The following is a 27,583-nucleotide window of genomic DNA, read 5'->3' on the forward strand; positions in this document are numbered from 1 at the left end:
ATGTCAGTGTTGCTTAGGCTCGCTACCCATCTGCCCAGGAGCATCAGAGCCCAGGAGCTCAGACACACACACTGCAAAAGGTTAATGGCCACGGCCGCCAGAAAGTTTATAGCTGAACTTCTCCTGTCTGTGTAAAACGCTCTCTCCTCAGTCACAGCACAAGAAGGATAAGGAGGGAGGAGAGTGCTGCTGGATGCAGCACCTAGTGAGGCTCCTCTGCTTTGCTCCTTCCAACTTAATCCAAGCTGAACGTTCTGTGTGAGTGAGTGAGGGGGTCAAGCTTGCATGCAAGTGGGAATGGGGGTGATGAGGAAGGCAGAAAATAACTTTAAATAACTTGGAGCTATTGGCTGTGATGCCAGAGGTGGCACGCTGCTTCTGGCCACTAACACATGTGGACAGGTGAACCTTTACACCAAATCAATCATCATATTTATTCTAATTGTATCATAATAGTCCCCCAGGAGCTCAGTTCAAATGAGCTTGACATTATTAAAATTTTAATGCCCAGTTTTCATAGCTGAATGAATATTTAAAGGGTATGTCCCAGGCTTAAGTTATGATGATGAAGAAATTAATGGAATGTCTTGTTTAATGCTTTGGTACATGTTGATAAAAAAAAAAAAAAAAAAAAAAAGAAGTGGTTGTTCGAGACAGAAAGAAAGGCAATATTTAGGCATAATTAGAGAAGGAGAATATCAGTGATACATCAGTATCAGACATCATTTTGTTGGATAGCTCTCAGCAGAGGGGAAATATTTATCATTCAGGAGAGGGGGAAGTCAGGGTGCGGTCAGGGATCAGAAGAGAAGCAGCCCCACATGAATGACAGATCAAAAACCAATCTCTGGGGGTCTCTGACCACATCCCTACATAGTGGAATGAGCTTGCTAGCCTTTGTTGCCTGGAACAGAGAGAGAAAATCACCTTTGTTACCCAACCAGCATGTTTGTTTATTTTAAGTACCCAGATCAACTTTGAAGGATGGCATAATTAATCAGCAAGACTCATCAGTCTGGTAATTATGTTACAGATAATTGTCAAAACATAGGACCAGATGATACCAGTTATACATACATGGGAGTGAGTGGTAGCTCCTTTTGCACTGGGGGGCCTGATCTGAAACAGCCTGAAACTGGTACAGAGAATTGCACTGGGGGTCTGGAGTCTGGAATGATTGTTGAGTTTTGTTTCCATGCTTCTGTTTCGGGTTTTTTCAAGCTTTCCATCCTTTCCCAATTAAAGAAATACATTTGGAATCTATGGATTTTAGGTTTTCTCCTTTTTGAAGGCTCTACCAAAATTTGCAAGGTTTCAGCTTACGCTTATTCATTTACTGATAGAAACTGAGGACTAACCGGAGCATCTGGATGGGCTTAAAATCATACCCCATATGCATTTCCTAGCTGTGAAGGATGGCAGAAGAAAAAGGTAATACACTAAGTCCCTTCACAGAAGATTTTCTCTAAAGGAACACTATCAAGATTAAGAAAATCTTATTCTTTCTCTGAGTTTTTCCTTGCTTATTTTCTTTTTGTAAAATTATTTTTTATTTTCCTTTTGCCAGCTCAGGAGCCACAGCCCTGATCCAGTGCACAGCAAAAGGGGCTTATCATCAGAACAAAGTGTTCACACATCTAATTTGAGGTGTGATTTCAAATCAGCTTAGACAAGTCAGTGGCATGGCTGCTGGGGGTTCTGCTCAAATGGAACTTGTTTCATTCTGTCTAGAAAAAAATTGAACTTTATTTGTTTGTTAATAGAATTGAAAGGAGGGCACAACCATAACACCTACATAGGATAGGGATACACCTTGAGGAGGAAGCTCTTGTGCTTCAGAAATACCAGAGCATTCTACATGAAATAGACTTAGATCTGGGCCTCCTGTGGTTCAGAACTGAGGGAATGGACTGCTGTCTGTTATACTGCAGCAAGCGACTTCAGCCTTTGGAAAAAGGGAAATTGGGATAGGAGGAAGAGAGTGAACAGAGTAACCTTGAAAGCAGGACCAGTGGTGGGGAAAAAACACTTTCTAATTCAGGGTGGATCTTGGTAGCCCAGTACCAAGAAAAACCCTGCTTGCAGTCTTAACCTGTTGAGAGCCTCTTTTAGTTCTTGGGGAGGCTCTGAAGCTACCTGCATATTTAGATCAGTGAGAGAGCCTGTATTTCATGGTCCTGGCAGTGGGTGAAAGCAGCTAGTTAATTTACATAGCTTACTCAGTTGTTTGTTAAATGGCAGTGCTCTGTAAGGCATTTCTCCACAGGCAAAAGGGCTGTCTGTGGTTCTTATCTTTGTGGCCAGGCATGCAAAGCTACAAGCACAGGAGGTCTAATCTTCTTGGATGGATGGTGGCCAAGGTCTTTTTGCACTCAAAGCACTGAAGTCAGGGGAGCTTGGCCTTGCCTGAAGTCTGCAGAGTCAAGCCAACCAACCATTAGTGGCAAAGGTAACGTTTGGGTCTTGCTTCAGGAAAAGAAATAAAGCCTAGAGAGGGAAGAGCACAGCAGGAAAAGTTCCAATAGCCAGAGATCATGGGCTCAGGATAAGGGAGAGACAAGAGCAGATGTTCATCTCTTAGTGAGGGAACAAGGGTTATGTCTATAATGCCTTCAGGGATACAACTGTCTCTCTGTCCTGATTGCTGCCCTGCCCATATCCATGCTGAGGAGTCTCTGGCCTCTGTGTGACTGTGGTGTGCCCCACATGCAGGAAACACCCCACCTGCCCAACAGACAGCAGCAGAACAGCACCAAGAGCACCTATGGCACCACTGGGATATGAGGTCTGAGAAGAGGCTTTCAACTGGGAGGTGCAGGGAGAGAGAGAGATCCACAATCCAAAAATACCTTTGCTAGTACACACTGCAAAACCCATCCAAAACCCTCAGCATGTGTTCTCAGCACTCATTTAAATGCTGTGATGCTTCGTACATGCATTTAGCCATCAGCAGAGTAAGAATCCATGCTTGTTAGTGTAAGACTGTCTTTGCTGTATCCATATGGACTACCTTCATATTCTGGGGAGAATATGAGAGGCTCAGGGGAGACCTTGTCACTCTAAAACTAGGTGGAAGGGTATCATCGCCAGGTGGAAGTTGATCTCTTCTTCCAGATAACAATTGACAGGACAAGAGGAAATTGTCTAAGTTGTGCTAGGGGAGGTTGAAGTTGGATATTAGGAAACATTTATTCACCAAAAGGATGGTCAATTATTGGAACAGACTGCCAGGGAAGTGATGGAGCTATCATGACTGGAAGCATTCAAAAACTTGTAGATGGAACATTTTGGGGGCATGGTTTAATGGTGGACTTTTCAGTGTTGTATTAACAGTTTGATTTGGTGATCCTAGAGATCTTCTCCAACATCAGTGATTTCATCATTCTATGACTATGCTGTTGCTCTGCTTTGAAGGAGTTTGGGATCACAGTGTCTAGTCTGAAAGAGAACGAGGTCTCTTTATACTTAATACATGCTATGTTAGCTAACAGGAAAAGTTAGGGATAGAGAAGAATGATTTTTGATAGAAGGTGTATGGGCGTATTTTAAAATTGTGTGCAAATTATCTTGAATAAACTCAAGAGGGAAATTAGAAAAAAATATGGGGCTGTGGAAGAACGTTTCCCTACTAATACTAGGGAGAAAGAGAGGAAAGGACAGCAAAAGACTGACTTAGTTTTATATTAGAATTTGATGCATTTATGAACAGAATTTCACATTGTGATTGTTTATTGTATCAGCAGGGAATGAGACTTAATGAGCAGAATGTTCATTCAAGAATTATACCTCTGCTGTCAGGATACACATAAAAATAAACCCTTTATGTAGCTTAGCATGACCAGAGGGCCAGTCCTGGAACTCTCTACATTCTTGAGTATACTCACTAAATGTTCAGGGACTTCTCGCTCGTGTGAGGGCTCTGGGGCTACAGACACATTTTCAAAAGTTGTCATCCACAAGATACCCTTCTTTTCCAGGAAAGAAAGGTCAAGTGCAGGAGCCAAGCAACATCCATGAGTGCAATAAACACCCACATAGGTGGTCAGGGCATCATCTGCTCTTTTTAGTCACTAAGGTACTGTGTGGCAGCACAGTCTAGTGAGTGAAAATGACCCATCGAGCACCATTTTTACAGTGTGACTGCCCAAAATTTTAGGGAAATCTCCTGCTGTCTCTGTCACATGCAGATTTGCATACAAAACAATATTTATAACTAAAAAAAAAAAAAAAAAAAAAAAAAAAAAAAAAAAAGAGAGAGACAACAATGAGACTTATGAGACTTCACTCCAAGCATGCTGGTTTTGTCCTTTTGTCCTCAAACATGCTAAAGGTTGAATTCTCCCTTTACCATACCCCACTTCATTTAAAACTGTAAGACTGAGCACTACATGCTCAGCTACCCCAGAAACAAACCAAATGGTTTAGTTGCCTATTAACAAGATTAGCAGTTTCTTCAAACTCGAGTCCAAACTGCTCTGTGAGGAAGAAGTTTTGTATTGAAGCCACAGGCTTGTGCACATGAGCATGAGCTGAACTGGAGCCCTTCTACATTCATCTATACACAGGAGAAAAGGAGAAAGATAAATCAATAGTTAGACAGATGGGTTATAATGTGTTTCATATGATATATAGAAAATCCTCTCAGAGTGCAGGGATGGCCAGTAGCAATCATTCTCAGGGGTAGGCACCAGAGCATTGACTGATTTGGAAAGGTCAGACCTTTCAATGGGTTTTTTTCATATTTTGCACATTACCATTTCAGGTGTTCTCCTCTGTTTGTGTACATATCTATTGGACATATCTCAACAGGTAGGGAAGAGGATGGCAGGGAGGAATTAAGAGTCCTTGACCAATATGAGGTTTGGGATAGTAATTTCAGAGGCAACGCATTACTAACAAGGTAAACCTATGTGAATAATTCGGGGGTTTTAAACAAACTTTTTAAAATACTTCCTCTCCTTCTCTTTTGTTAATCCAACATTATAGCAATTCAGAGTGCCCACAGTAAATGTGGTTAATGTGTAATTACACACCAATCCATGCAAACACAGCACTTACCTCTATTCCCATGGGGACATGTTTTTGCTCTGTGCCTTACAGCTGCAATAGACAAATACAAGAGTCTACTTGTGTAGCTAACCTGTGGTGAAGAAACCTTTCTGATCCTGTAGCATTTGGAGAAATTTCCCTGAGCTGAGCACCTGAGCCCTTTGAGGTTTTTTTCTTCAGAGAAAGGAGATTGCTTTGGATTCATGCTTATGGCTATCTAGCTTAGATCACTGTAATTCAATTATGTCACTCAGAATTAGGTACAGAGTGATTTACTCGAACTTTGCAATTACACATACACAATTCAATTGTAGGTGATTTTCTTGGATTTTCCAACTTTGACACTGATATACTTTGCATTTCCTTAGGGCCCTCTATCAGGGCAGATTTTGTTCAATGCTTTAAAAATTATGACCCACTCCTACAAACACATTCCTGCCAATACCTTTGCTCACAAAAATAGCTGTATTGAATTCAGAGGAATTACTATTGTGCACATGACAGACTCAAAAAAGACTCATGGCAGGCTCAGTTAGCAGAAATGGTAAAATTAAATTTCTCTTAGTATTCTGGGGAGAGATTTGAAACAGAAAAACCTGTCCCACCGATGAAATTAATCATGAACATATTTTCTGAAAATTTCAGAGCAGGTATTAAACTATTCCTAGCTCCAATTAACATCTGAACTATGTCATGAGACTATCAAGAACTACATATTATGTTTAGGGAAGAAGTTGCTCAGGATGGGATTTTTATTTTCCCATGAAGATAACCAGCAATTAGAGAGATGCAGGAGTGCCCAGTAAACATTTGCTAAGACCTGCAAGCCGGCATCCTTTGTGATTAGGTCACAGCTGAGTATCATCTTTGATTTAGGGGACTGATGCCTGAACAATACCAAACACAACATCAGTGAGCATGAAGAGTTTGTTATTTGCCTTTATATCTCTCCACATAATTCAAGCATATGAATGATTAGATATTTGGTTGGATGGTTGGTTGATTGGTTGTTTGGTTGGCTGCTTAAAACCAGAATTTAGGTACTTTTTTCCCCATCAACCACCTGATACATGATGGTATCTTTATCTTCATTATGCAGAATAAAAAGTTGAGAAAGAGAAATATGTAATGATGTGTCCAAAATCACCCAGAAACCCAGCAAAGAGTTGGAAACAGGCCTTGCCAGAGGTTAACACCTCTACCTTTTTTTGCACTCTTTGGAAAATTCCAGAAACATGGGCAGCAGAAATCTTTTTGTCATGGTTTTGGATAGAAACCAATGCCATCAATATGTCCTCAAGGAGTATTCCATTTTTTAAGACCTCTAAGGATGGTAGAAAGATGATGATGATGATGATGATGATGATGATGATCACCAGGATAGTTTTCCACAGTCCTATAAAAAATACAATATATGTCAAGAATAACCTTTTATTTCCTGAAGTGACATAATCCTTAAGCACAATTAGCAGATTATCTCCAACATAGCTCCCTTCTGCTTGGTCATGATCTTCCTAACTGTTAATGGCATTTAATTCATCTTTGGTAGTCTCCTCATTTTCTATTTTTCTGCCTGTCTCAGAGCACATTTTAAGGTATTCAGGATATATTCATATTTTTGAGGGTTTTTTTTTCCATTTCTTCTTTTTTTAATCTCTGTATTTGTCCATTCCCAAGCAGAGTTTTAGATCTACTTAAAAACACAAGATACACTGATGAGCAATGAAAAAGTGGGTGAGACAAGAAGAAAAAGCGTAGTAGGAACAGTGAGAAGAAGAAAGATGGAGACAGTGAGAAATCCGCTGTCTCTGCTTCCTACCCTTCTTTCCCAAGTGATCCTTCTACCTGCTCTAAATTAATATCAAAGCCAGAGGGAGCAGAAAAAGGTTGGTGGGGAAAAAAAAAAAAACCTACAACCTTAGGAAAAGAAAAATCATGATGCAGAAAAGCATCTGTCCCCTGTCTAATTCCTGCAGAGGCCTGTAGCTGATGGTGCTGAGAAAAATACAGCAGCAAGCTCTGACATTTCATTTCTGTGGAGAATTGAAAAAGGGCTTGCTATAATTCATCGCTTCGTGTAACTCAAACCCTTTTTGACAGGGGTACCTGCGCTGTCTTTTAACAGTGGCACGACAGTGGCTGTAATTGGACATGAAAAATGATGTTGTGTTTCTGCTTGCTGGGAGAATTGGAATGGGGGTAGGTGGGGCAGTGGCAATTTGGTGTGAGATGTTGACATCTGGTATAATTTGGATGGGTTGTTTTTTGACCAAAAAAAGAAGGACAACCCAAAATGGACGGTATGAGGCATAGCAAGTATGATCACCTTGCCTAAGGTTTGCAAGTGTGGTAATCAAAGTGGAGTTCAGCAGAGAAGAACATGCAAGGAATCACAGGAAAATGAGAAGTGTGATGCACATGAGGTTCTAACTCCACCATCAACACAAATATTTATGGCATTTGTGGGAAAAGGACACACAGCCTCTCTTCTTATCCACATATGGGCCTATTCACAGCTGTAGTGGTGCTTCTTCCCAGTACAGATGGAGAAGCAGAGCCATAGGCTTTTCCGAACTCCACACTGGAAACACTCGTGAATAAAAAGCTCTGGTGTGCCACTGTCTCACCACCTCTTTTAAAACTGTGGCTATATATGTAACCAGAGAAATAAATTAAATTATTTGGCTCTTGCCTAAATCTTTGTGCCTCAGTGGTCCTCAGCACATCTTTGTTACAAAATTGTTGTTGAGCAAGGCACTTCAGAGCAAAATTTTGGCCAATTGGGACTCTGAATCATGAATGAGTATAAACATTATACTGATTTATACTGGTTTTATAACTGTAGAGCATTCTGGTACCATAAAGTCGGACATCTCCATATTATGGAGAGAATAAAAATTTTAGTCAGGTCTTAAAGGATGGTAGAGAATTTAAAGGGGATATAAATGCTTTTGAGACTAACAAATGGTAAAATAGTTTACTCCTTTCACAGTGGTACCCCAACAGGGATGATACAGAACAAGGAAGCATGACCATATCTCAAATGAGAGCACAAAGAGCATCCATGAGCAGAGGAAAGAAGGACCACTGAAAGGACAGGAGTGTAGCATATCATAAAGGAAAGCCTAGCAGAGTCCACTTACTCCATCTACCAGTTCAAATGTTGGGCCAACCTTCCCTAGGTCTTTTCCTATGTAGCCAAATATCTTTTGAAGGCTTCTAGCAACAAGGGTTCAGTAATACCTTACAGCCACCTCTCTGTAATTCCACAGATCCCAGGTGGATTTCCTGCTGTCTGGCAAATATTCTTTCCCCTTTCATACTCTTCAGGTCCACCAAGACAGGACAGATATTAAAGAAGACTGTATCAGTATTTCCCCAAACACTCTTCAGGAGGCTGCCTTTTGGAATATAAATTTTGGGTTCATTCCACTTAACTTATGGCTATTTCAAGATAAAGAATAAGCAGTGAATTTGAATATCTGAACTCTCTTTTCCCCAAGAAGGTATTTCACTGGACTGAGGAAGCTTCATTGTTCTGCCATTTTATTTCCCCACTTAGCCCTTTTCTGGTCCCCATGACAAGTTCTTGCTCCCAGAGTGTCTGTGTAAAAAAAAAATCCATAGATGGAGAAAGGAAACTTAATTATTTTCCTCTCAGTGTTTCTTCTTATAATTGGTGTCTTTCATGTCAAGATTATCTCAATTTGTATTATGGGCTCTGTTCAGGCAGCACTTTCTCTTTGGTCTATAAAGAACTTGTCAAGTGTATAAATCATAGTGTACATTAAATTACACTAGCCTTTTACTTATTAATTTCCCCAGTTGTTTTTTTTTTTTTTTTCCTCTTCTGGATGCTCATTCACTCACTCTTTTTTTAACTTTCTTCAGGATTGACTTACTTTTCTCACTACTCAATCTCAGAAAAAAATACAGAAAACCAAACCAAAACAAAGAGAAACAAAACAAAAACACAACCAAAGTCCAAACAAATATTTGTCTCCTTTAATTTTTGCCAAAGGGTCTGATAATGCCCTCTGCCTTGTGCAAACTGACTTCATTCTGCTCAAAAAGAAGGATGAAGTCTGTCTAGTTTTTCTCAAGGCAGTATCCAAATGTTACTGGAGTTCAGTACAAATTTTCATGGACTTTAGCACGCTTCAGATCAGAACCTATGTGGGTAGATTTATGGGATGTTCTGTATCTCAAGGCTGTGCCCATTTGGTCTCCAGACTTTGCCTCTCAAGGCTGCATGCTGCACAGCTCCCATAAATTCCTGGCTACTGTGACTATTTCTCTTGCTGACTGCTTGGGATGCAGGCTCTGGCTGTCTTGGAATGAGCACCAGGGACCTCTGACCCCCCTCCTCTGACCATAGGAGTTGGATTAGTCATAGGGTCCACATCAGGAACCCACAATACGTAATAAGGGTACAAGTGTTAAAAGTAATCAAGTCTTGAGTCAGATGTTGGTACATGGATGGACAACACCAAGCTGCTGCAAACACAAACAGTCAGAGGTTGAGCAGCTGAGGGAACAGCTGAGTAATGTGGGTTCATTATGCTGCACATGAGAAGCAAGATGGGCTTCATCTCAGCTAAGTCTAAATGCAAAGACAAACTCCATGATTAGTAGAGAGAAGCAGACACTGCGAAAGTCCATACACTGTTTATGTCGCAAACACCAAGCTTAAGAGTGGCTTAGAGTTACACTTTAAGTGTGACACATTTGGAGTTACATGACATAGAGTACTCTCCTCACCTGTGTGATGCTAGATCTTGGAATGTGTGTAACACTAGCTGCTCACATGTGGGTAAAAAGGAGTCCTGTGGCAGGATATCTGTCCTGATGATGCTGCTTCATATATCACCTCTGTCCTGCTAATATCTTGTGGTACCTATGCGAACAACAGGTCTATGCAGTGGCAGAAGGAAGGGCTGATACAAGGTTTAACTATTACCAGATTCTTTGTTGGTTTTGGCACTTCAGCTGTCTGGATTTTGTTGGATGATACAGCCATAGAGGAGAGCAGAAACTCCTCAGTAGCATCTGTAGCCATTGATCCTTCTCTTCCAGAGTGTGAGTCTAACTGTAGTCAGTTTATGGATAAGTACGTTTTCCTCTGAAGACAACAATACAGCAGGATCTGCTAGGCTCTTCATCATCTTAACCTACTTGTCAGCCAGCTTGATAACTTGTTATTACTAAAAAATGTGCAGAGCAATTAGAATAAATCTAAGTTATTATGAATCACTTTCCAAAAGAAAAAGAAAAGGTGAAAATTAGAAAAAAAAAAAAAAAAGGAAAAATAAAACTAATGGCCTTGGTGCCCAACTGTGATTAGTCGCAAAAAAGGGATGGATATTATTCCCTGAAGGCATCCTGTGACATTCATCAGCCAATTTGTGGTCTGATTTTATTGGGAAGACATATGTTAGGAGATTCCCTTTGCCTTCTGACCTCATGCTCCTTGTGATGCTTGTTTGAACTTCTACTTTCTTTGTTGGCTTAAAAATCAAAAAGATATTTTCCTTCTGCTCAGAGGTGGTCACACATAGAAAGATATTTTGAATAGCTCGTCTGCACATGGTATTGATTACTTTATGTGACAAGAAGTAAGAGACAGGGAAGGGCTTTCAGATTAAATTCAGCTCATTCTGATCCAGTCTACATCTCTGGCTGTTGACAGGTGTGGTATATCTTCATCCCTGTTCTTCCAGCACCCACATCATGTTAGGCACTGCCAGTGAAGAACATTATGAGCATCTGTTGCCCTCTCTGCTGGGAGTGAGAAGCTCTGGGGATAGTGATAATCCCCAGTGATTTCATCAAGTGAAAGAGGGATAATTTGAGTAACAGAAAACTTATTCAAAGCACAGTGGCAAGGTTTTTAAACTTACTTATATTGTGATATGAGGAAGGAAAAGGTAGCTAAAAAAGCAATAGAGGGAACATCTGGTTCTCTACTCACAGAAACTTCTCAGTATCCAAGACTCCTGAAGCATGTGGATAAATTGGATCCAAATCCCTCTCCCCAAGTTTGAAATGGAGGCTGCTATGTTACACATGACTATCCTACTGAGCTAACAGTAGAAGTGGAATTAGCTTTTCAATTTCCTTTTCATCATGCCAATCTTAAGAAATGTTTGCAATTAAGGTTTCACTGATCCTGATATTCTGACAAAGCATTTTTGCTCTCACACACCAGTGTTTCCAGAGGAAACTATTAGAAATTTTAGAAGTTACATTTAAAATTTCATGACCTGTGTGAAATGAGTCAGATCGCTCTCCCAATGTGAATCAACAAAGCCACTGTCAGTTAAGAGGAGTGACACTGATTTATTTGCCTCAGACCAAGCCACAGCCTGCACTCCATGGTTAGTTCTTTGTTTACTAATTGCTTTTTTCCCCCTTGTGGAGTAAATTCTGGTGCTAATTATGATGCGCAGGAAAGAAGCAAAGCAAGCCTCTGTATATGAATGTTTGACTCCTCCATTAATTACATGTCTGTCTTTGTTCTTCCTTGCAGATGAACAGACCGATCCAGGTGAAGCCAGCGGACAGCGAAAGCCGAGGAGGTAGTTGACTGCGTTGCTTTCAGCCACAGTGCTAAATATAATTGTTGTCTCTGGCTTCACTCAGGCAATGTGCTGATCAATTAGTAATGTAGTCACTGCCAAAGAAATTCCCTCTGCAGCAAAGATTCTCTTTATTAAATCTCCTTTACTTTGTCACACTTTCCTCATATTCAATTATTATTTGATTTTAAAAGGCAGGCAGGTGCCAGCGATTGCCTGAGAAACAAATAACTGGCTCGTTAAGAAGTGAAGCATCAGACACTGACTTAACAAAGTTTAGCAGCAGTGGACAGCAATGGGGTTTTTTTCAGACCTATGTCAGGCTGAGCTGCTGAGATGTTTAATTTGGTTAGGATAAAGCAGGTATTTCATGGTTTCTCTAACCATGTTATTTCTGCTTTTAATAAAGAAACTCTTCGTCTGGAAAAAGCAAATTCTGAACTGGCAGAGTTTTCTGCACCTGTATCAGCTTACCTGGATAAACCTGTTTTGGAAACTGAAGACTTTTCTCAGACCTAGGGAGTTATTCAGGATTTACACAGGTGTAGCTGAAATCAGGAGCTGGTATTTTGCTTTTCCATTCTACACAGTGGATTTGGAAGGCTTTGTTACCTGATCAATAGATCACTGGTGATAAGGTGTTTCCTGTAAAAGGTTTTTTACCTGAACTGATCTGGTGATACTTCACCGTACTCTTCTAATAGGAGACTGTTTGTCAGATCAAACACACAGATCACTGAGAGTGTGTGAGATGGTCTGTTTTGCTGGATAAATTACCATCCTGCTATTTTTTGCTTGTATCTGTACATTTATATACATACAGACGCATATATATATAATGACATGTTCTCTTCCTAGCTATCCCTATCTCTTTGGGAAAAGGATAGAGAGCCTTTTCCTCATCTTTTCAGTAAAAAACCTCTAGTGCTTATGTATCAAATAGATGTGGGAGTAGATTTTGTCATTTAGTAATGATGTGGCTCTTAGATGTCTGAAAACTCTTCAATTTTCACCATAAATATAAACCCTTCCTCATTTGTGGGATGACTATCTTTGTGGTGGCATTAGTGGAAATCTTCGGCAACTACTTAAAAGGAGAAAAATGTCTCACAGACAAAAGGCATCTTGTTATCTCTCTTTTCACTTGAAAGCTGTGGATTTCAGGGACTTTGGCTGTGTCAGTGTGAGGTTGAAACTCTCCAGTAACTCAAGTCATTGGAAAACTTTTTACATAGCTTGTAGGTGTTATAGGCTGGTGAAACCACAGGTGGAGCAAGGTTCTGTAAGGAAGGGCTGTGGTGCCGTGTAATTGCAGAACAGGAGAGCTAAGCATTGGAAAAACACCAGAAATCTCAGATATAAATATTGCACTTCCAGAGCCTTTCTAAAGAAAATTTGGGAGAATTTGGTTAATACTGGGCAGAAAGTATCTGATGGGATCTGGCAAGTTCTGCATTCAAGGGCCAGGGCACATTCCTGACTTGCAACAAAGACATGTCACATCCTACAGCATTTTCTAGTGGTTTTTAATAAAACCAGGTCAATTTCCTCCCCTTTCTCTCCCTGTCTGATGATCTGGCTCTGTGTCTGTGTAGGATTGGGTAAGCCATGGGCAGTTGTCAATGCCAATCTCCTAGGGGAAAACAGAAAGGCTCAGCTGCCTGGGCAAGTGAGGGTATATTATGCACATTCCAGTGGAGTTCGTGCCGTCAGCAAGAGTGAAGGGAGGGCCTTTTGTTTATTTATTAAGACGTACCAAAAAATAATAATTAGGCTGGCCAATTTTGCTTAGTGTGCCTACAGGGTATATAGCTCCCAATCTTTTTTTTTTTTTTTTTTTTTTTTTTTTTTTTTTTTTTAATGCAAATTATTAATAGAGAGCACATGCCTGGCTTTCTGGGAAAGGTTTTCAAACTCCTTTGCTAAGAACAGCTGCTTTCAGGAGTGGTGGTTTGAACTGCAAAGGGCTTGATTCCACATTATCCCACCCATGGTCTCCTCCCCACTGTATTTTAGCTAATTATCTCCCCATCCCCCAGAAACCTCATCTCTGCCCACCCAGTCTGCTCCCATATTTCTTCTGTCAGTGATGATCATAATGCAGAGGCCAAGTGGGTGCCCTCATCATTGGTGTGAAAGACACGTTGTCCTAATTCCCCACTGACAAGCTGCTTCTGGGCTGGTGATGTTTCAGGACAGCATGACTCAAGGGCAGCTATGAGAGAAAAGAACAATTGGCACCCAAGGGAGGCATTGTATGAAAACTTACGTTCTTCAAGAACCCACCGATTAAAGCAGGCACAGCAAACAGAATGCTAAAAAGGAGGCCATGAATTTTAGGAGCACATCAAAAGGCTTCATTAGGGCTGTAAGATAAAGGTTAACTTAAACAATAAAGAAACTTAAGTTGTAGCTTATTACAGTCTGTCCGTGTATCAGGATGGGACATGGGGGAGGAGGGGAGCTTGGAAGATGAAGCAGCTCTTCCACACAGCACAAGTCTTTGTTCTGCCCAAAGTCCACATTCTGGATTATGGGGAATCCTGGATTAATCCACATCCTAGATTAAGAGGAATTTTGGTGCCAGACCACAGTGTTAAGGAAAAAATGCAGTTCTCTGAAACTGCAGTTTGCAAGGAGATTTTTACTGAAAAAGGTGAGCAGCATTCTTGAAGAAATGAGATTGTGTTTTCTTTGGGGATAAATACTTACATTTTGCTGAAACAGGAATCTTTGAATCTTTCAGCAAGTTATTCCACAAGTAGAAGGTGATGAGAGTCAAATTTATTCTCTTTCTCAACCAGACTCAAATCAGATTTCCTGTTTTTCCAGAGTCTGGATTTTTCAGTCTTTATCCCACCCTGTGTCCTAACTCTCAATTGAACTGAGAGTGTCAGCATTTAGTCTATGTGAGCTAGAATTTAGACCATCTGAGTTTACAGAGTGTTCAATACATTGTCTGGCAAAAATTACAGTCAATCCACCAAAATGGATATGCTGGGTGCCCTTTAATAGTTTCTTTGGGTTCATTATTTTGCTTTTTAATCTCCATATTGTACTACAAGCAAGACAAAGCATGAAAACCTTTTAAGCAAAAACTGGCATTATTTACATTTGCCTAATCCTATGGGAAATAGAAATCAATGTGTCCTCAATATATTTCTCTAGGGAAATAGTCTAAATTACTGGGAAAATTTTGCATTTTACATTCCTGCCTGTTTGTGCATGTATATGCATAGTCAACATACAAAATATTCTATAGGGATACCCCTTCTACAAAATGCTTCCTGAAGTTACAAATACCTGATCAGAGGGTCAGAGTCCTTTGAGATTCTATAGAGACTTTAACACTAATGGAATTGACAGAATATGACAGAAAGCTAACAAGTCCATATTTTGTTCTGAAAAATCAGATTGTGAGTCCAGCTCTATTAAGGATACCTTACTGGCAAACTCTAATTGGCCTTTTTTTTTTTTTTTTGGCCAAATTTTATCTTGACTATATGGAAAATACTTTGCCAGAGATTAGTTAGTCCAATACAGTTCTAGGGATGTAAATTAGAACTCCACATCGAAACACTAAACATAAAAAATCCCAACTAAACTGTTAGAATTTGCTATTATTTTCATCGTGGTGGAGGTGGTTTTCTTTGGTTCCTTGTCTGATACTAAGCTCTAAAAATAGCCTGAAGATATCTATCACTTAAAGTTTCTTAAACTTGGAGAATGATCTCAGGTCTGTTTTGTGGTTTGGGGCAAAAGTTTGGAGCCAGTTCTTATTTCATCCACAATATCTCCAGCTCTCACTAGGCAACTCTCACTGCAGCTGGCAGGGTTAACCTATGATAAACGCAGCCCTGAGGTCCCACTATGTTGTACAGGCAGCAACATTTTTTAAAAGGAAAGGACTCTCTTGCTGCTCCAGTTGCAGTCCATTAGTGATGCTTAGATGCTCCACTGCTCTCACATTCCTCTCAAAGGACAGAGGAAGGTCCGTGAAGGAAAGCATGCAAAGATGTACATGGTGTGCTACTCTGGCTCAGTGTAAATGTCACTACCAAAATGTGTTTCACAGTGATTTTGGGGTCCTCCAGTGTTTTGTGGAAGAGAAACAGAAGGTTTCTAGACTAAACAAAGGAAAAAGAAAGTGATTTAGAGTTGAGCATGGTTTAGAGTTAAAAGGATGTAGTGTCCTGCAGAGAGGATGTTAAGAGGTCTACAGGAGAGGCTGTGTGGCATCGTATTGCAGTGTTGTCAGCATGCAAGAAGCTGCTAAAGTTTCTGTCAGTGCTTTCAAGAAAATTATTTTTCTGCCTGTTTGAGGGAGGGATGTGCTGTGTCATTTTTTGCTATTTGGCAGCTGGAAGGCTTGAACTTTGTATTTCAACCAGCTTGCAGCATTTCTCTACCTGCTACTTGATGTGCAAGGTCTGAAACTATCTGTTTGGTCCTGATGCATTCCAAAATCAGAGCAAAATGTTCAAGAACTGAATTAGACTTAGTAGCAAAACAGTGTATCTTGCTCATGCACAGTGTTCTGCCTTTTTTCATGCCCTTTCATCAGCTTATTAATGATGATGAGGTCAGAATGGGCTCTCCACATTTTTTAAACCAAATTTTCATTTACGACAAAAGCCTGGATCTAATTCTTGCCATGCAGGTAGTTTCTAACTTGCTAGCTCTGTGCTGCAGGTGGCAGGGTAATCTGTCTTAGGTCCAGTAACTATTTGCTAGTTAGTTGTTTTCCATTTAACCTGTCAGAATTACACAGTTTGTGCAGATGTCCAAAACCTCTCAGGAAGTTTCCCACCCAGGTACTGGCCAGATCTAGACTTATTTAGATGCTGCAGTCAAGTAAGACTGGTTGTCTTCAGCTTAGTTTGGCTTTGCACTGGTATAACAGCCCCACATGGAATGAGTTCCTTCCTCCTTGGAAGCCCTTTGTAAAGAGTAAATTGGTCACTCAGATCTTTAGACCAGAGAAGTCTGAAGGAGACATATAAGGATAAGCAAGGAGAGGGCAGTCTTGACAGAGCTCAGCATCTTCTCTTCTGCCCTGCTGAAGGTTGAGCTGTGCCTGTGTGCAAGAAGTCCTGAAGTCTGGGACTATGAACATGTCAGGGTTGTACCTTTGCAGCTCTTATCTCTTCCTTAGTTCTGATCCACATGTGCTGCCTTTGCATCAAGTTCTTTGGAAGACACTTTGCTAGCTGTTTCCAATCTTTTGCTTAAAAAGACTTCCCATCCAAAAGGCTGAATGGCAGGTGGAAGAATATCCTCTTCCAAGGTGTTAATCCATACAACTTACCTTTATGTAGCCTCCACAGCTTTTTCCTTAACTGCTCGTCATTTTTTTTCTCTTACGGTCTACACTCTCATTCAGCAGGAGTAAGCAGGTGGCACTGGTAAACTATTTAGGGAAGAAGATAACTTTCTCCCATCTAAGAGTTGAGGAAAAAATCTCAATTAATACATCTCCATTAACTCTTTCAACATCACAATGAGTACAGTACGGATCACACTGATCTTTTATAGCTCAGGTAGAGAATGGTACAGACAGGGACTTGCAATGCTCATACCCCACATGAACCCCAGCCTTTGCTGAAAATGTACTGGAGATGCTGACTGCTACTTGTAGAGCAACATTTTCAAATTGTATGAAGTCTGGACTCAAGACCTCTGAAAAAAATCATTTTCTACACTCCAGGTCTCCTTGTTCTTTCCCTCAGTGTTTACAACAGTTTAAAGAGCATCTCTTTCCTTTCTTGTCAGCTCTTGTAGTTTGAAAGGGTATTTTCAGCTCCATGTCAAATCCTCCTCCTAAGTCTCATACATTTCCTCTTCCAAAGATTTGTCCTAAACCTGGTCAGCTGGTTTTGACTTTTCTTTCACGAAGCATTTGAAAAAAATACTCCCACATCCAAATATAAATATTTTTTCTCCATTAATTGTATATCAAATATTAACCATTAGTGCTGAATTGCAGTATATCAGTGTGGACAGTAAAGAGAAGGAATGACTGTTTAAAAACAAACCTAACATTCTCTTAAAAGTCTATCAGAAGTGAAGATGAGCTCATGAATGAAAGGGGAAAGAAATGAAATGAAAAAATCAAGAATCTAGGCAAAGATCTTGCTATTAAATTGGGAGGCATCTTTCTTGCCTCAGGGGCTGGGGAAGTGCAAGAACCAGCAGCAAACCTCGGTGTCACTGTCAGAGGCTCCTGAGGAATGGCTCTAGGAGATACTGCAGTACTGGGAGAGATGTCAGTGCTTTGAAGACTGTATGTCTGTCTTGTCAAGGGCTGAGGAAAGAGCTGAGCCCAGGACCGCAACAGCTGCTTAAGGTATCCCCCAGACTTGAGCATTAGTCTGAGAACATGTCCATTGAATTTTATTTCAGGTCTGAACACCTCTTTTGACCTGCAGTGTTTTTCCTTCAGCCCTAAAATAAACCTGATCTAGAAAGAGTATTTTAGTATTCATGGAAATCTTGTCTTTCTAGCTGTAACTGGTTGTGGGGCTGATTGCAGCCAATGGGAAATCAAAAGCTCTTGGTTTATTGTGGAATTTCAGCACTATGTGACCCTACTGACAGCTGACATTCTGTTGTCCTCAGAAAGCTCTATTTTCAAGCATAGAGAATATACCAGCATGCAAATGGATTAGTTAATTCAGAGTGGCCCTGGATGACCCCATTCATGCACTCCACTGTCTGTTAAAACTTAATTTTGGTTGAGAAAAAGGGCTTCAGCAAATTCTCATGTGTAGTGTTTTATATTTGATGACTCTGCTGAAGGATGATGTGCTCCATTCCACAGTCAAATGTTGAAAGAATATAAGGGACATCAAACTTTTGTTCATGTCTGCCCTTCCCATGGTGATTGAAATCGATGGAAGTGTGCCCATCAATAGGAACTGGAAAAGATCCACAGGACATTGTGTTCTAGCTCATGTCCTAAGGACAACCTTTTAAAATCAAATACTAGGGGAATAAAAGGGAAAAAACCCAAACCCAAAAGCCACCTTGCACATTTTTCATAAAGTGTCTGTAACCTAACAATTTACTGAGAAGAAGGAGGAGAGAGAGATTGGGGAGCTCATCTCCTCGAGGTTTTGACATTTTTGATTTTTGGTTCTGTTTCTTGCTACAACAGAACTTTTAATCAGTTATGTAACTTTGATTCCATTCTCCTTCACACCCTCCCTTTATTGTCTACTTGGGCTGCAATATGCTTTTTCTTTGCTCATTTATTGCAGATAGTGCCTTTGGCATTCATGCAAAGACTGTCAGTGTCAAAGGTTTAAGGCACCAATGAAAGCCTATCGCTGTACACAGAAGAATGTGTACAGGGCCAAAAATCAGCTGCAGTGGGTGATCGAGAGCCCTCATACTGCAGAGTGATACTTGGAGTTTTCTTCAGTAACAGTACAAAATGAAGGAGCAGTGGGAGGAGAAGAGTGGAGGAAATAAAAAATATAATCCTATAAAAAAATTCTACCTTTGTCAATACAGTTCAGCCTCCTAGGTGAACTCAGGGACACATAACAATCCCAGTATCTTTTTCTTAATGTAAAGGTTGCTTGTCAATGGGGTTTTATGTGGCATTAATAATACATTTATATATACACTCCACAATTAATTGCATAGCATTTATGGCACTGAACAGTTAGAATGCATTATGATAATCACTTCTTGTGCATTGACTTTATTGTAAAGGTTTTGCTGATCACTGTAATTGGCTTGTTATTACACAGGAATATAATAACACCTCTCTGTATAGTAGTTTATAGCACATCAATAGCAAATGCATTCCCTTTATTGGAAGCAATGTGCATTTTATTAGAATACAGCTGAATAAGTGCAATCTGTGTAGACAAATGAAGTTTCTAATGACCTGTCTCACAAAAGAGTAGAAATAACAAGCCATTTATTATGTATTTTTTTCCACTGATGAACTTCTAGGTACAGTTACACAGTCATTCCTTTAAAAAAGTAAGGCATGTTTTGCTGTTTTGTCAAAGAAACATTTGGGGGGGAAAAAATATATGGGCCCTTTTTCTGCCAATGTTGAATAAAGCAAGGGTGACTGATGCTCGTACCTTAGAGATTTTGTTTGCTTGTTGAAATTTTCCAAGCTTCTTCCTTGAGCATTTGGTCTGACATTCACAAAGAATTAAAATGTTTTTACACTGAGTCCAAATCCAGCTCCTGGCGCAGTGCTGTTCTAGCAACCCCTATACAGTCAGCAGGCTGTTAAGTATGAGGGGCTTGTTGTTGTCCTCACTCCTGTAGTATGGGTTCTTTTCCTTTATTGTACACAGAGGTGTGTTTTACAGTTAGCAACAAAGAATCTAAGACGGTACCCAGAGTTTTTTCCTGCTTGCCACCATTAATCTAGGTCTGAATTTCAGATTTTTCTGGGAACTTGGAGTGGCATGAATCTGGCATATACAGGTAATTAGTGTGCATTTGTTTATCCAACAATCTCCAAGTGTGATCAATGTCAAATCTAACCACTTCTGAAACCCTGAATCTGGGAAAACAATATTGTTGTTTTCAGACGTGGTTTGGTTATACTGCTGTCCATGGTATAAACGAAGTCCAGTGTTCAGCACATGAAGATGGTGAGTGCTAGTTTTTTGTCATAAACTTGGTTGTTAGAGAGTGAGGTTAATAATGCCAAAGTCATGGATTTGATCCCCATATCAACCATTCACTTAAGAGTTCGACTTTTGCTTGCCTTCCAACTCAGAATATTCTATAATCCTGTGATATGTGTCTGCTTCTTCTCAACTGTCATTTGTTTGTCGCAGACTTGCAAATACCCTTGACTCTAGAGTAATTTGGAGTATTTCTGGAAAGCAGGAGCTAGGAAATGTCTGCACATGGGCAGTACCTTCAGCTGCTGGCAGGTGGACTGGCTCAACCCAGTTTTAACACAGACAAACTCTCTTCTCTGAGTGGGAGTTTAAGCAGGGAGGGTTTTGCCTCTTGCCTGCTGAGATCTCAGATTAGAATATCACAGGCTTGTGAGAAGTTTCAAGACTCCGGAAATACTGGAGGTCAAGAAGACTTTTCTTCGTGACATACACAGCATTTTCCAATTGCTATATTTATTTTGCTGTATGTACATGAAGTCAGCTTGGGAGGCAGAAAATCTCTCTATGTAAATAATTTAGCTCTCTGAGTAAACTGTATCTAGTGCTTTTACCCAGTATCTGGGCCTCTTAAGAGCCTTAGACTTACGGATAGAAGAAATTTTAAATAGGGCTACTGTGATACTGGTTTTAGAATGTTATTTCAGGGAGAATTCACTTTTTCTAGCTTTATCACAAAAATATTAAGCAAATAGTTTAAGTTAGTCATCTAGTTTCCTCCTATGGACAGCAAAAAGAAAGAGGATCTTCCAAACTATGATTCATCCTGTCATAAGACAGATCAGATAAATTGCACTTCAAAGTTTCTCTTCTTTCTCTCCTCACTGAATCAGGAATGAACCTATGGCAATTAACTTAGATTTAGATATCTCACTTCTAGACACCTAAAGAGAGGTAAGATGAATCGCAACTTTCACCTTTTCAGCCACAGTTTTCTATCTGTATCATATGAAGGATGATACTTGACTTTTCTGAAACCCTAGGCAAGATCTATGAATAAAAATTGCTATATAAAAACTATGGATTTTACAAGTTGGGGGTTTGTCCTAAAAAGAAAAGGTATATTTCTTCATTAATGTGCTTGCTTCATAATATCAGGGGAAGAAGAGGAGGGATTGCATCCTTATCAGCCTGAGCAGTAGAGATAATCTGATCAATTTTAATTCTTCTTTAAAGTCAATTTTCATTTTCATTTTTTGTATTTTATTTGCTACCACTAACATGGTAAGGACAGAAAGTAAACCAAAAAAAAAAAAACACCCAAAAATTAAAATTAAAAGTAGTGATGTGTACCACCAGAGTCTTTAAAATGTATTTTCATAATTAAGAAAAGTATTTTTATCTTTAAAACCAGCCTTGCTTTGGAATCTGTGATAGAAAATGAATATGGCCCCTTGTAATATCATTTGTAGAGAGGTAATTTTCAAGGCAGCACTGCACTGAAACATTTTCCCCCAGGGAGGATAAACAGTTGGCTTCAATTAGTGAGGGACTGTTTCATTTCTTTTCAATTTTAAGGACAGTCTTGCAGCCTGATCCTGCACAGAAGAAGAGAAAGCTCTACACAGGGCAATAGACTGCAGCTTGGAAGACTGAGGCTTAAATTGCCACAGATATTCTCCTCGACCTTGAGGAGGTTACTTAGGATCAGGCTATTATTTTCACTCCATTTCTATCTGGTGACTGTTATTACCTTTGACTGCCTGAATATACATGTAAAGTTGGTCAAACATCTTGCTCTGACTCCAATTTCCTTCCATAAAATAATATTGGTGCTGCAAGGATACATGCATTAAAGATTATTAGGTGCTCAGGTTCTCTAATCATTAGTTCCACAGAAATAACTTGGTTAGATAAATAGAGGTGTTCAAAAGTGTCAAATGTGTTTCACTGCTCAAATCTCACATAAAGTCAATGGGCCTTGGGTGTCTAAATATTCCCTTTGAAAATCTCCCCAAATAATGATGTTCTTCCAAATAGTTTGAGCCAGCTTTGTGGGGCTGATTCCTTACACTTTTATGATGGAATCAGCTCTGTATTTTTCCAATAGGAGAAGCTTCCTATGGATGCTTGTGGAAAGTGAGTAGGACATGTTCCATCCCAGAGCAGGTTTGTTTCATAAAACAACCTGAGACCTGAACAATGAACAGAACTGGAAGACAGTTAAAATAAGGGGAAAATAACTTAAGTACCTTAGGACTGAGGGAATGCTTTCTTTTACCATCAAATCTTGAATGTAGGTAAGGAAAGTTAATAAAATACTTCCTGCCCATGAACTGCCGTATGAATGGCAATTAATTCCCAAAAATCTTTATTTTATCTGTCTCTGGAGTCACTCATGAATGGCCAGATGCATTGATTACAAACCACAAAATGCTAACACTTCCAAACAGACAGCCAATTAACATGACATTATATTGCCACAATATAATGTACATTGGATGTGTTGCTTTCTTGGGGTGTTTTGTTTGTTTGTTTGTTTTGCAGGTTTTTTTAATTTTTTTTTCCAAAATGAATGTGACTATTATTATTGTTATTAATAATGATAGCTAATAGAAAAAGAGGTGTGGAAGAGTGGGCCAGAACCACAGGCAAGGGGGAATGAAGGCTGTGTGAGTTTAATGACTTTGGAGATTGGACTAAACCAACAAAGTCTCTCCACGCCCTAGATCAGAAATCTATTTTGTTATCTTTCTTGTGGCAGTGCCTAAAAGACCAGGCAGGAATGACAACACCAGGTTCACTGTACAACACAGAACAGACAGAGGTCATCTTTTCCTTAAAAAATTAGTCTCTAAAGGCAATCAGAGGCAGTATCTGGAAACAGAGTTGTCATATAATGTCTTCTTGGATGTGACAAAAAACATTGTGCTGGGTTGCACAGTTAGGAGAGAAATTAGCAGATCAGGTCAGGGGCTGTAGAGTTAAGCCATGCCCAGAGCAAGAAAACAGTAGGATGGCCTTCAAGCAAAGCTCCTTTTGGTGACACATTTTCTGACACAAAGCAAGTTACATCCTGAATAACACACACAAGAGCTTAAGCCAACAGCATGGCCTCCTTCTTTACGAGGACCATTCTCCCACACTCTCACACCACATGGCTGGTGAATGTGACCACGCCAAAGGCCAAACAGCTGTCTTTGGTGTACAAGCCAAAGCATAAAAACTTGAGGTTTTGCAGGTATCTGAGAGACCTAAAAATAAGCCTGTTATGCCACCATACCACTTGCTACGGAGGAGGCATGTCTGTGGGCACTGAGGTAGAAACAAGGGTGCAAGGATATAGATGTCCCTAAATACCAACTTTATCTCTACAGAGAGTTCTTCAAAGGGACCAAAGCCACCTAAATCAAAACAGAGGTCAAAAATCATGTTCACAACAGAAATTCAAATCCAATGTCTGCAGTGAACTGAATTTATCCTTGCCTCTCCTTGATCTCATTGTGTGATCCCACATCCTTATTTGGAATTACAGGCAATGGGGTTTTATTAGAGCCTCTAATGTTTCCTTTTTGAAGTTTGGACTTCGAGAGGAAAGGCCAAAACACTGGAGCACTAGCCAATCCTCCTGGTGTTTCTGTCTAGATAAAAAGGAAATGAATAGGGTTTAGATCTAGATGAAATCATTTGTGTCATTTAACCTTCTGCATAAACTGACCATAAAATTTCACCCAGGTGACTTGTGCTGAGACTTCTGGCTTGTATTTGACTGAAGAATAAAGAAATTTAGCCAGACAATGACTCTTTTGAGGTTTCGATACAACTTTGATATCAAACAGGTTGGAATTACAGAGATGAACCCTCTAAAAAGCTTTTAATAATTCAATTCAATTAGTAAGGATACATTTTGGTGATGAATTACATGTAAGAAGTAGGATGTATTTTTCCATCAAATACCTAAATACATATGCCTTCCCCAGTTTCCCCCACAAAATATCATGGGGCAATCTTTTCCTGGGGCAAAATTCTCCAGATTTTTCTAAAGACACCTTTGAAAAAACACAACTGGGCAATTCCCCTAAACTGTGGAAAATGGAGTTAATCCAGAAAAATAAAAGGGAAGTGTCCTGGAAAGCAAATATTCCCATGCAGAGGATGCAATCTGCATGGCTCCTCCTATGTAGTCCCACTACTGTCATTTCCTTTTTGCCACATGACCATACCAAAAAAAATGTTTCTTCTTCAGTTTCTATCTTCCTATTCTGATCATATGCCAAAGAAGTGAGATATGTCCAGTGCTTTTCAGAAGGTTATGCTGTCCGCAACTCAAAGAAGTGTCTCATCTGCCTTAGCCAGTGACCATGGAAATGGTTGTTACTGCATGTCTGCAGACACTGTGCAGCGTCAGAATTTCCATGGGCAACTTATCAGGAGAGAGAAATCCTCCATTTTGCAGACATTAGTAACATGGTGACCTTTAACAACATCACAAGCTTTCACTCTCTCTTTAGAGTATTGTATCTGTCCTTAGGGAGAAAAACTTGTAGCTAAGGATTGAAAGCAGAAGTGGATCATAATGCTGGCTGTGCTATTCAATTGCACTGCTGTATTTAGGACCCATTTATTTCTAGCTGTTTGTTTTGGTTTTTTTTGTTGTTTTTTTTTTTTTTATTCTGTCTTGAATCTAAAAAAAGACGTGACCAGGCTGGCAGTGACAGGTGATTAATAGATTACACCTTTAGAAAAAGTTAGCAGAAGGAGATTAGCATTGTAGCCTATTATTTATTAATTAAATGCAGACACCCTATTTATACCAATGTGATGACATTAGTTCACGTCCATTCTTTGGGACTGCATTATCCATCCAGTCTCCCAGCATAGTAATGTTTGTTACTAAGCTGGTGGATGTTGCTGGGCTCCTTCTGTCACTTGCTTCTGTTATCAGCAGGAAAGGACAGCCAAGAAGTTAAAGATCCAACCTGAACATTTTGTTCAAGTGTCTGCTCTGTCTCTAACAGCCTAAGTTACCTTGGCCATATATCTGGGCTCCTTTGGGACATCACTCCTTGCTTTTTACATCTGTACCTCCCTGTAGCTCAGTGTGCAGTGAAGATTAAGCATGCAAGGCAGTATGCTGTGTGAGACCTTTTCCATTGCCTACAGGAGAAAGAATTACATTAGTGGTCATATAGATATCTGCTGCAGCTATTTCAGTCCACAGAATGGGAAAGTTATCACCAGTGTTGTTATTTAGTGGTGCAAGGGTAAAATATTCTATTTCATATTACTCCTTTCATGAACTTGTCCTCCTGCCTGTGAAGTATTCAAAGAAAAGTTCTGAAGGCATTCCAACCCAGAGGTTTCCAGTCTTCCTAGTTACTGTTTTTAAGATCCTGCCTTCAAATGCAGGAAAAACAACAAATGGATTGTAGGACTCTTCTTGATTCCACCTCAGGGCAATGCCATGGTCTGCTCTGTCACTCGTTAAGCTTGAGACAAGTAGGTTGCTATTAAACTGCCCTCTCTCGCACCTTGAAAAAGAGAAAGCCCTAGTGGTACATGACATACTTCTGCTAATTTAAATAAGGAAACAGCTCTTTACTGCCTCACAAACAAATACATGGTCTTTGGTTGAACCCACTGTGGTTGCATGAGCCAGCATAGCCAACAGATCATATATGCTTTGCCTTCAGAGTAAAGACGGGAATCCAGGGAAGCCCCACATTCACCAGTTGGTAGCCTTGAAAAATTGCATTTCGGGTGTTCTGTAATCCAAATGATCATCTACTCCTGCAGAAGCACATCATAAATGCTTAGATTTGGTAGGGGGTTTTGGCAAGCTGTGATGCACACTCTCTCTTGTGACTGTGTCTGGCACTTTTTTCCCACATTAAAGGACAAGTTAGATGCATGAACTAGCCTCCCAACAGTGTCTTTACAGGTAAGCAACAGCTTTGCCTGTCAGCAGGACGTTCTGCAACCTGAGCAGGCAGTCGTGTCATGAATGGGTTTAAGGTTTTCTTTCTAGTCCGGGAAAATTCCTAAGCCTACAGAGGTACAGAAATAAGTTTTGAAACCAGGGTGAACTCATGAAACTATTTGGAATGTGGTTCAAAACCCTCTCAGAATCAGACTTATGGAGTCTGAGTAGGCTTTGGATCAACACCACCATGGAAGTATTCTTCCAGAACAATCTGAGGACTTGAGCCTTAGACATCCTCTTACCAATATTTTGGTGTTTTCATATTTGAATTTCATCAGCTATCATGTTCTCTGGCTGAAAGTTGAGCACTGTAACAGCCAATAATTAAAAGCAAATATTGAAGAGTCTTTCAGCATTATCTATGCCATGATACAATCTGAACAGATGCAAAAGACATTAAAAGATGAATGAAGAGAGTGAATGGGCTGATTTATCCTGGACTGTTTCTCACGGTGTGAAGTCTGCCTTTCACAGCCTGATGAAGTGCAGAGACAGTTAGTGGATTTGCTACCAGGAAGGGCACACATTCATTTCCCTTCCTGAAATGTATTTAGAGCTGAAATTGAGCATAGGAAAAGTTAGAGCCAAAAATGCAACCACTGAAAATGCAAACTATCATTTATTTTGGCAAGTTGGTGTTAAAAAGATTAAGTTGAGGGTAGTAGAAACTGGCATAGAAATTTTACAGAAGGATTTCTCCCTGTGTGTGTATGCTTCCAACTGGTTGTTTAATTCTTCCTTTTTTTGTCCTGCATTTCTTGTAGCTTTCCACAGTTAGACATTTCTTTCTATGGAAATTTCTAAAATACTGTACCAGTTGTGAACATACCCACTCCTCACCTTAGACAAAAAGAGAGTTGGATGCAAAGTGAAACTGCAGTTCCTTCCCATCCCCACTGCTGCAGCAGTAGCATAAAGCACCTCATCTTTATCTAGATAGTGAAGAAGGGCAGAAAGATGGATTTAAAATGGATGCTGCTCTGCTGGATTATGTAGATAATATTAGCACTTCTGCATCTCTGTCAGTGACTCTCAAAGCCTCCTTCAGATGTAATCAGCCTCTTTACCTTGCTCAGTGTATGAATAAGGAAACTGAGGAACTGTGACTAATGTGGTTGGGAATAGCACATCACTACCCAGCTTGGAGATGAAGTCACATCTTCTAAATCCTGTTCAGTGCCCTATTAACTCTGATCTTCTTCTTTCATTTTGTCCTCCTTCCTCCCCCTAGATTTTCATGAGTCTTCCAGATTTTGTAAATGTGCTAGAAAGTGAATCAGAGGGCATAGGAGTGCATAGGGGTGGGGAGTTTTCTGGGGAGTTCCCTGTGGGTCCAGCCTGACAGCACCATAGCACCCACCCTCATGCATCTT

The 27,583-nt window shown here is 40.0% G+C and overlaps 1 protein-coding gene across 1 annotated transcript in view; it reads left to right on the forward strand.

Moving 5' to 3' along the window:
• CELF4 (CUGBP Elav-like family member 4) overlaps nucleotides 1-27,583 on the forward strand; it is a 702,240-nt gene that overhangs the window by 384,029 nt on the left and 290,628 nt on the right. Inside the window, exon 3 of the mRNA XM_066338606.1 lies at nucleotides 11,579-11,627. Within this exon, the coding sequence (XP_066194703.1) occupies nucleotides 11,579-11,627 (49 nt within the window). The remainder of the gene's footprint in view (nucleotides 1-11,578; nucleotides 11,628-27,583) is intronic.

The sequence above is a fragment of the Sylvia atricapilla genome, chromosome Z (assembly GCF_009819655.1).
Source record: "Sylvia atricapilla isolate bSylAtr1 chromosome Z, bSylAtr1.pri, whole genome shotgun sequence".
Taxonomy (NCBI): Eukaryota; Metazoa; Chordata; class Aves; order Passeriformes; family Sylviidae; genus Sylvia; species Sylvia atricapilla.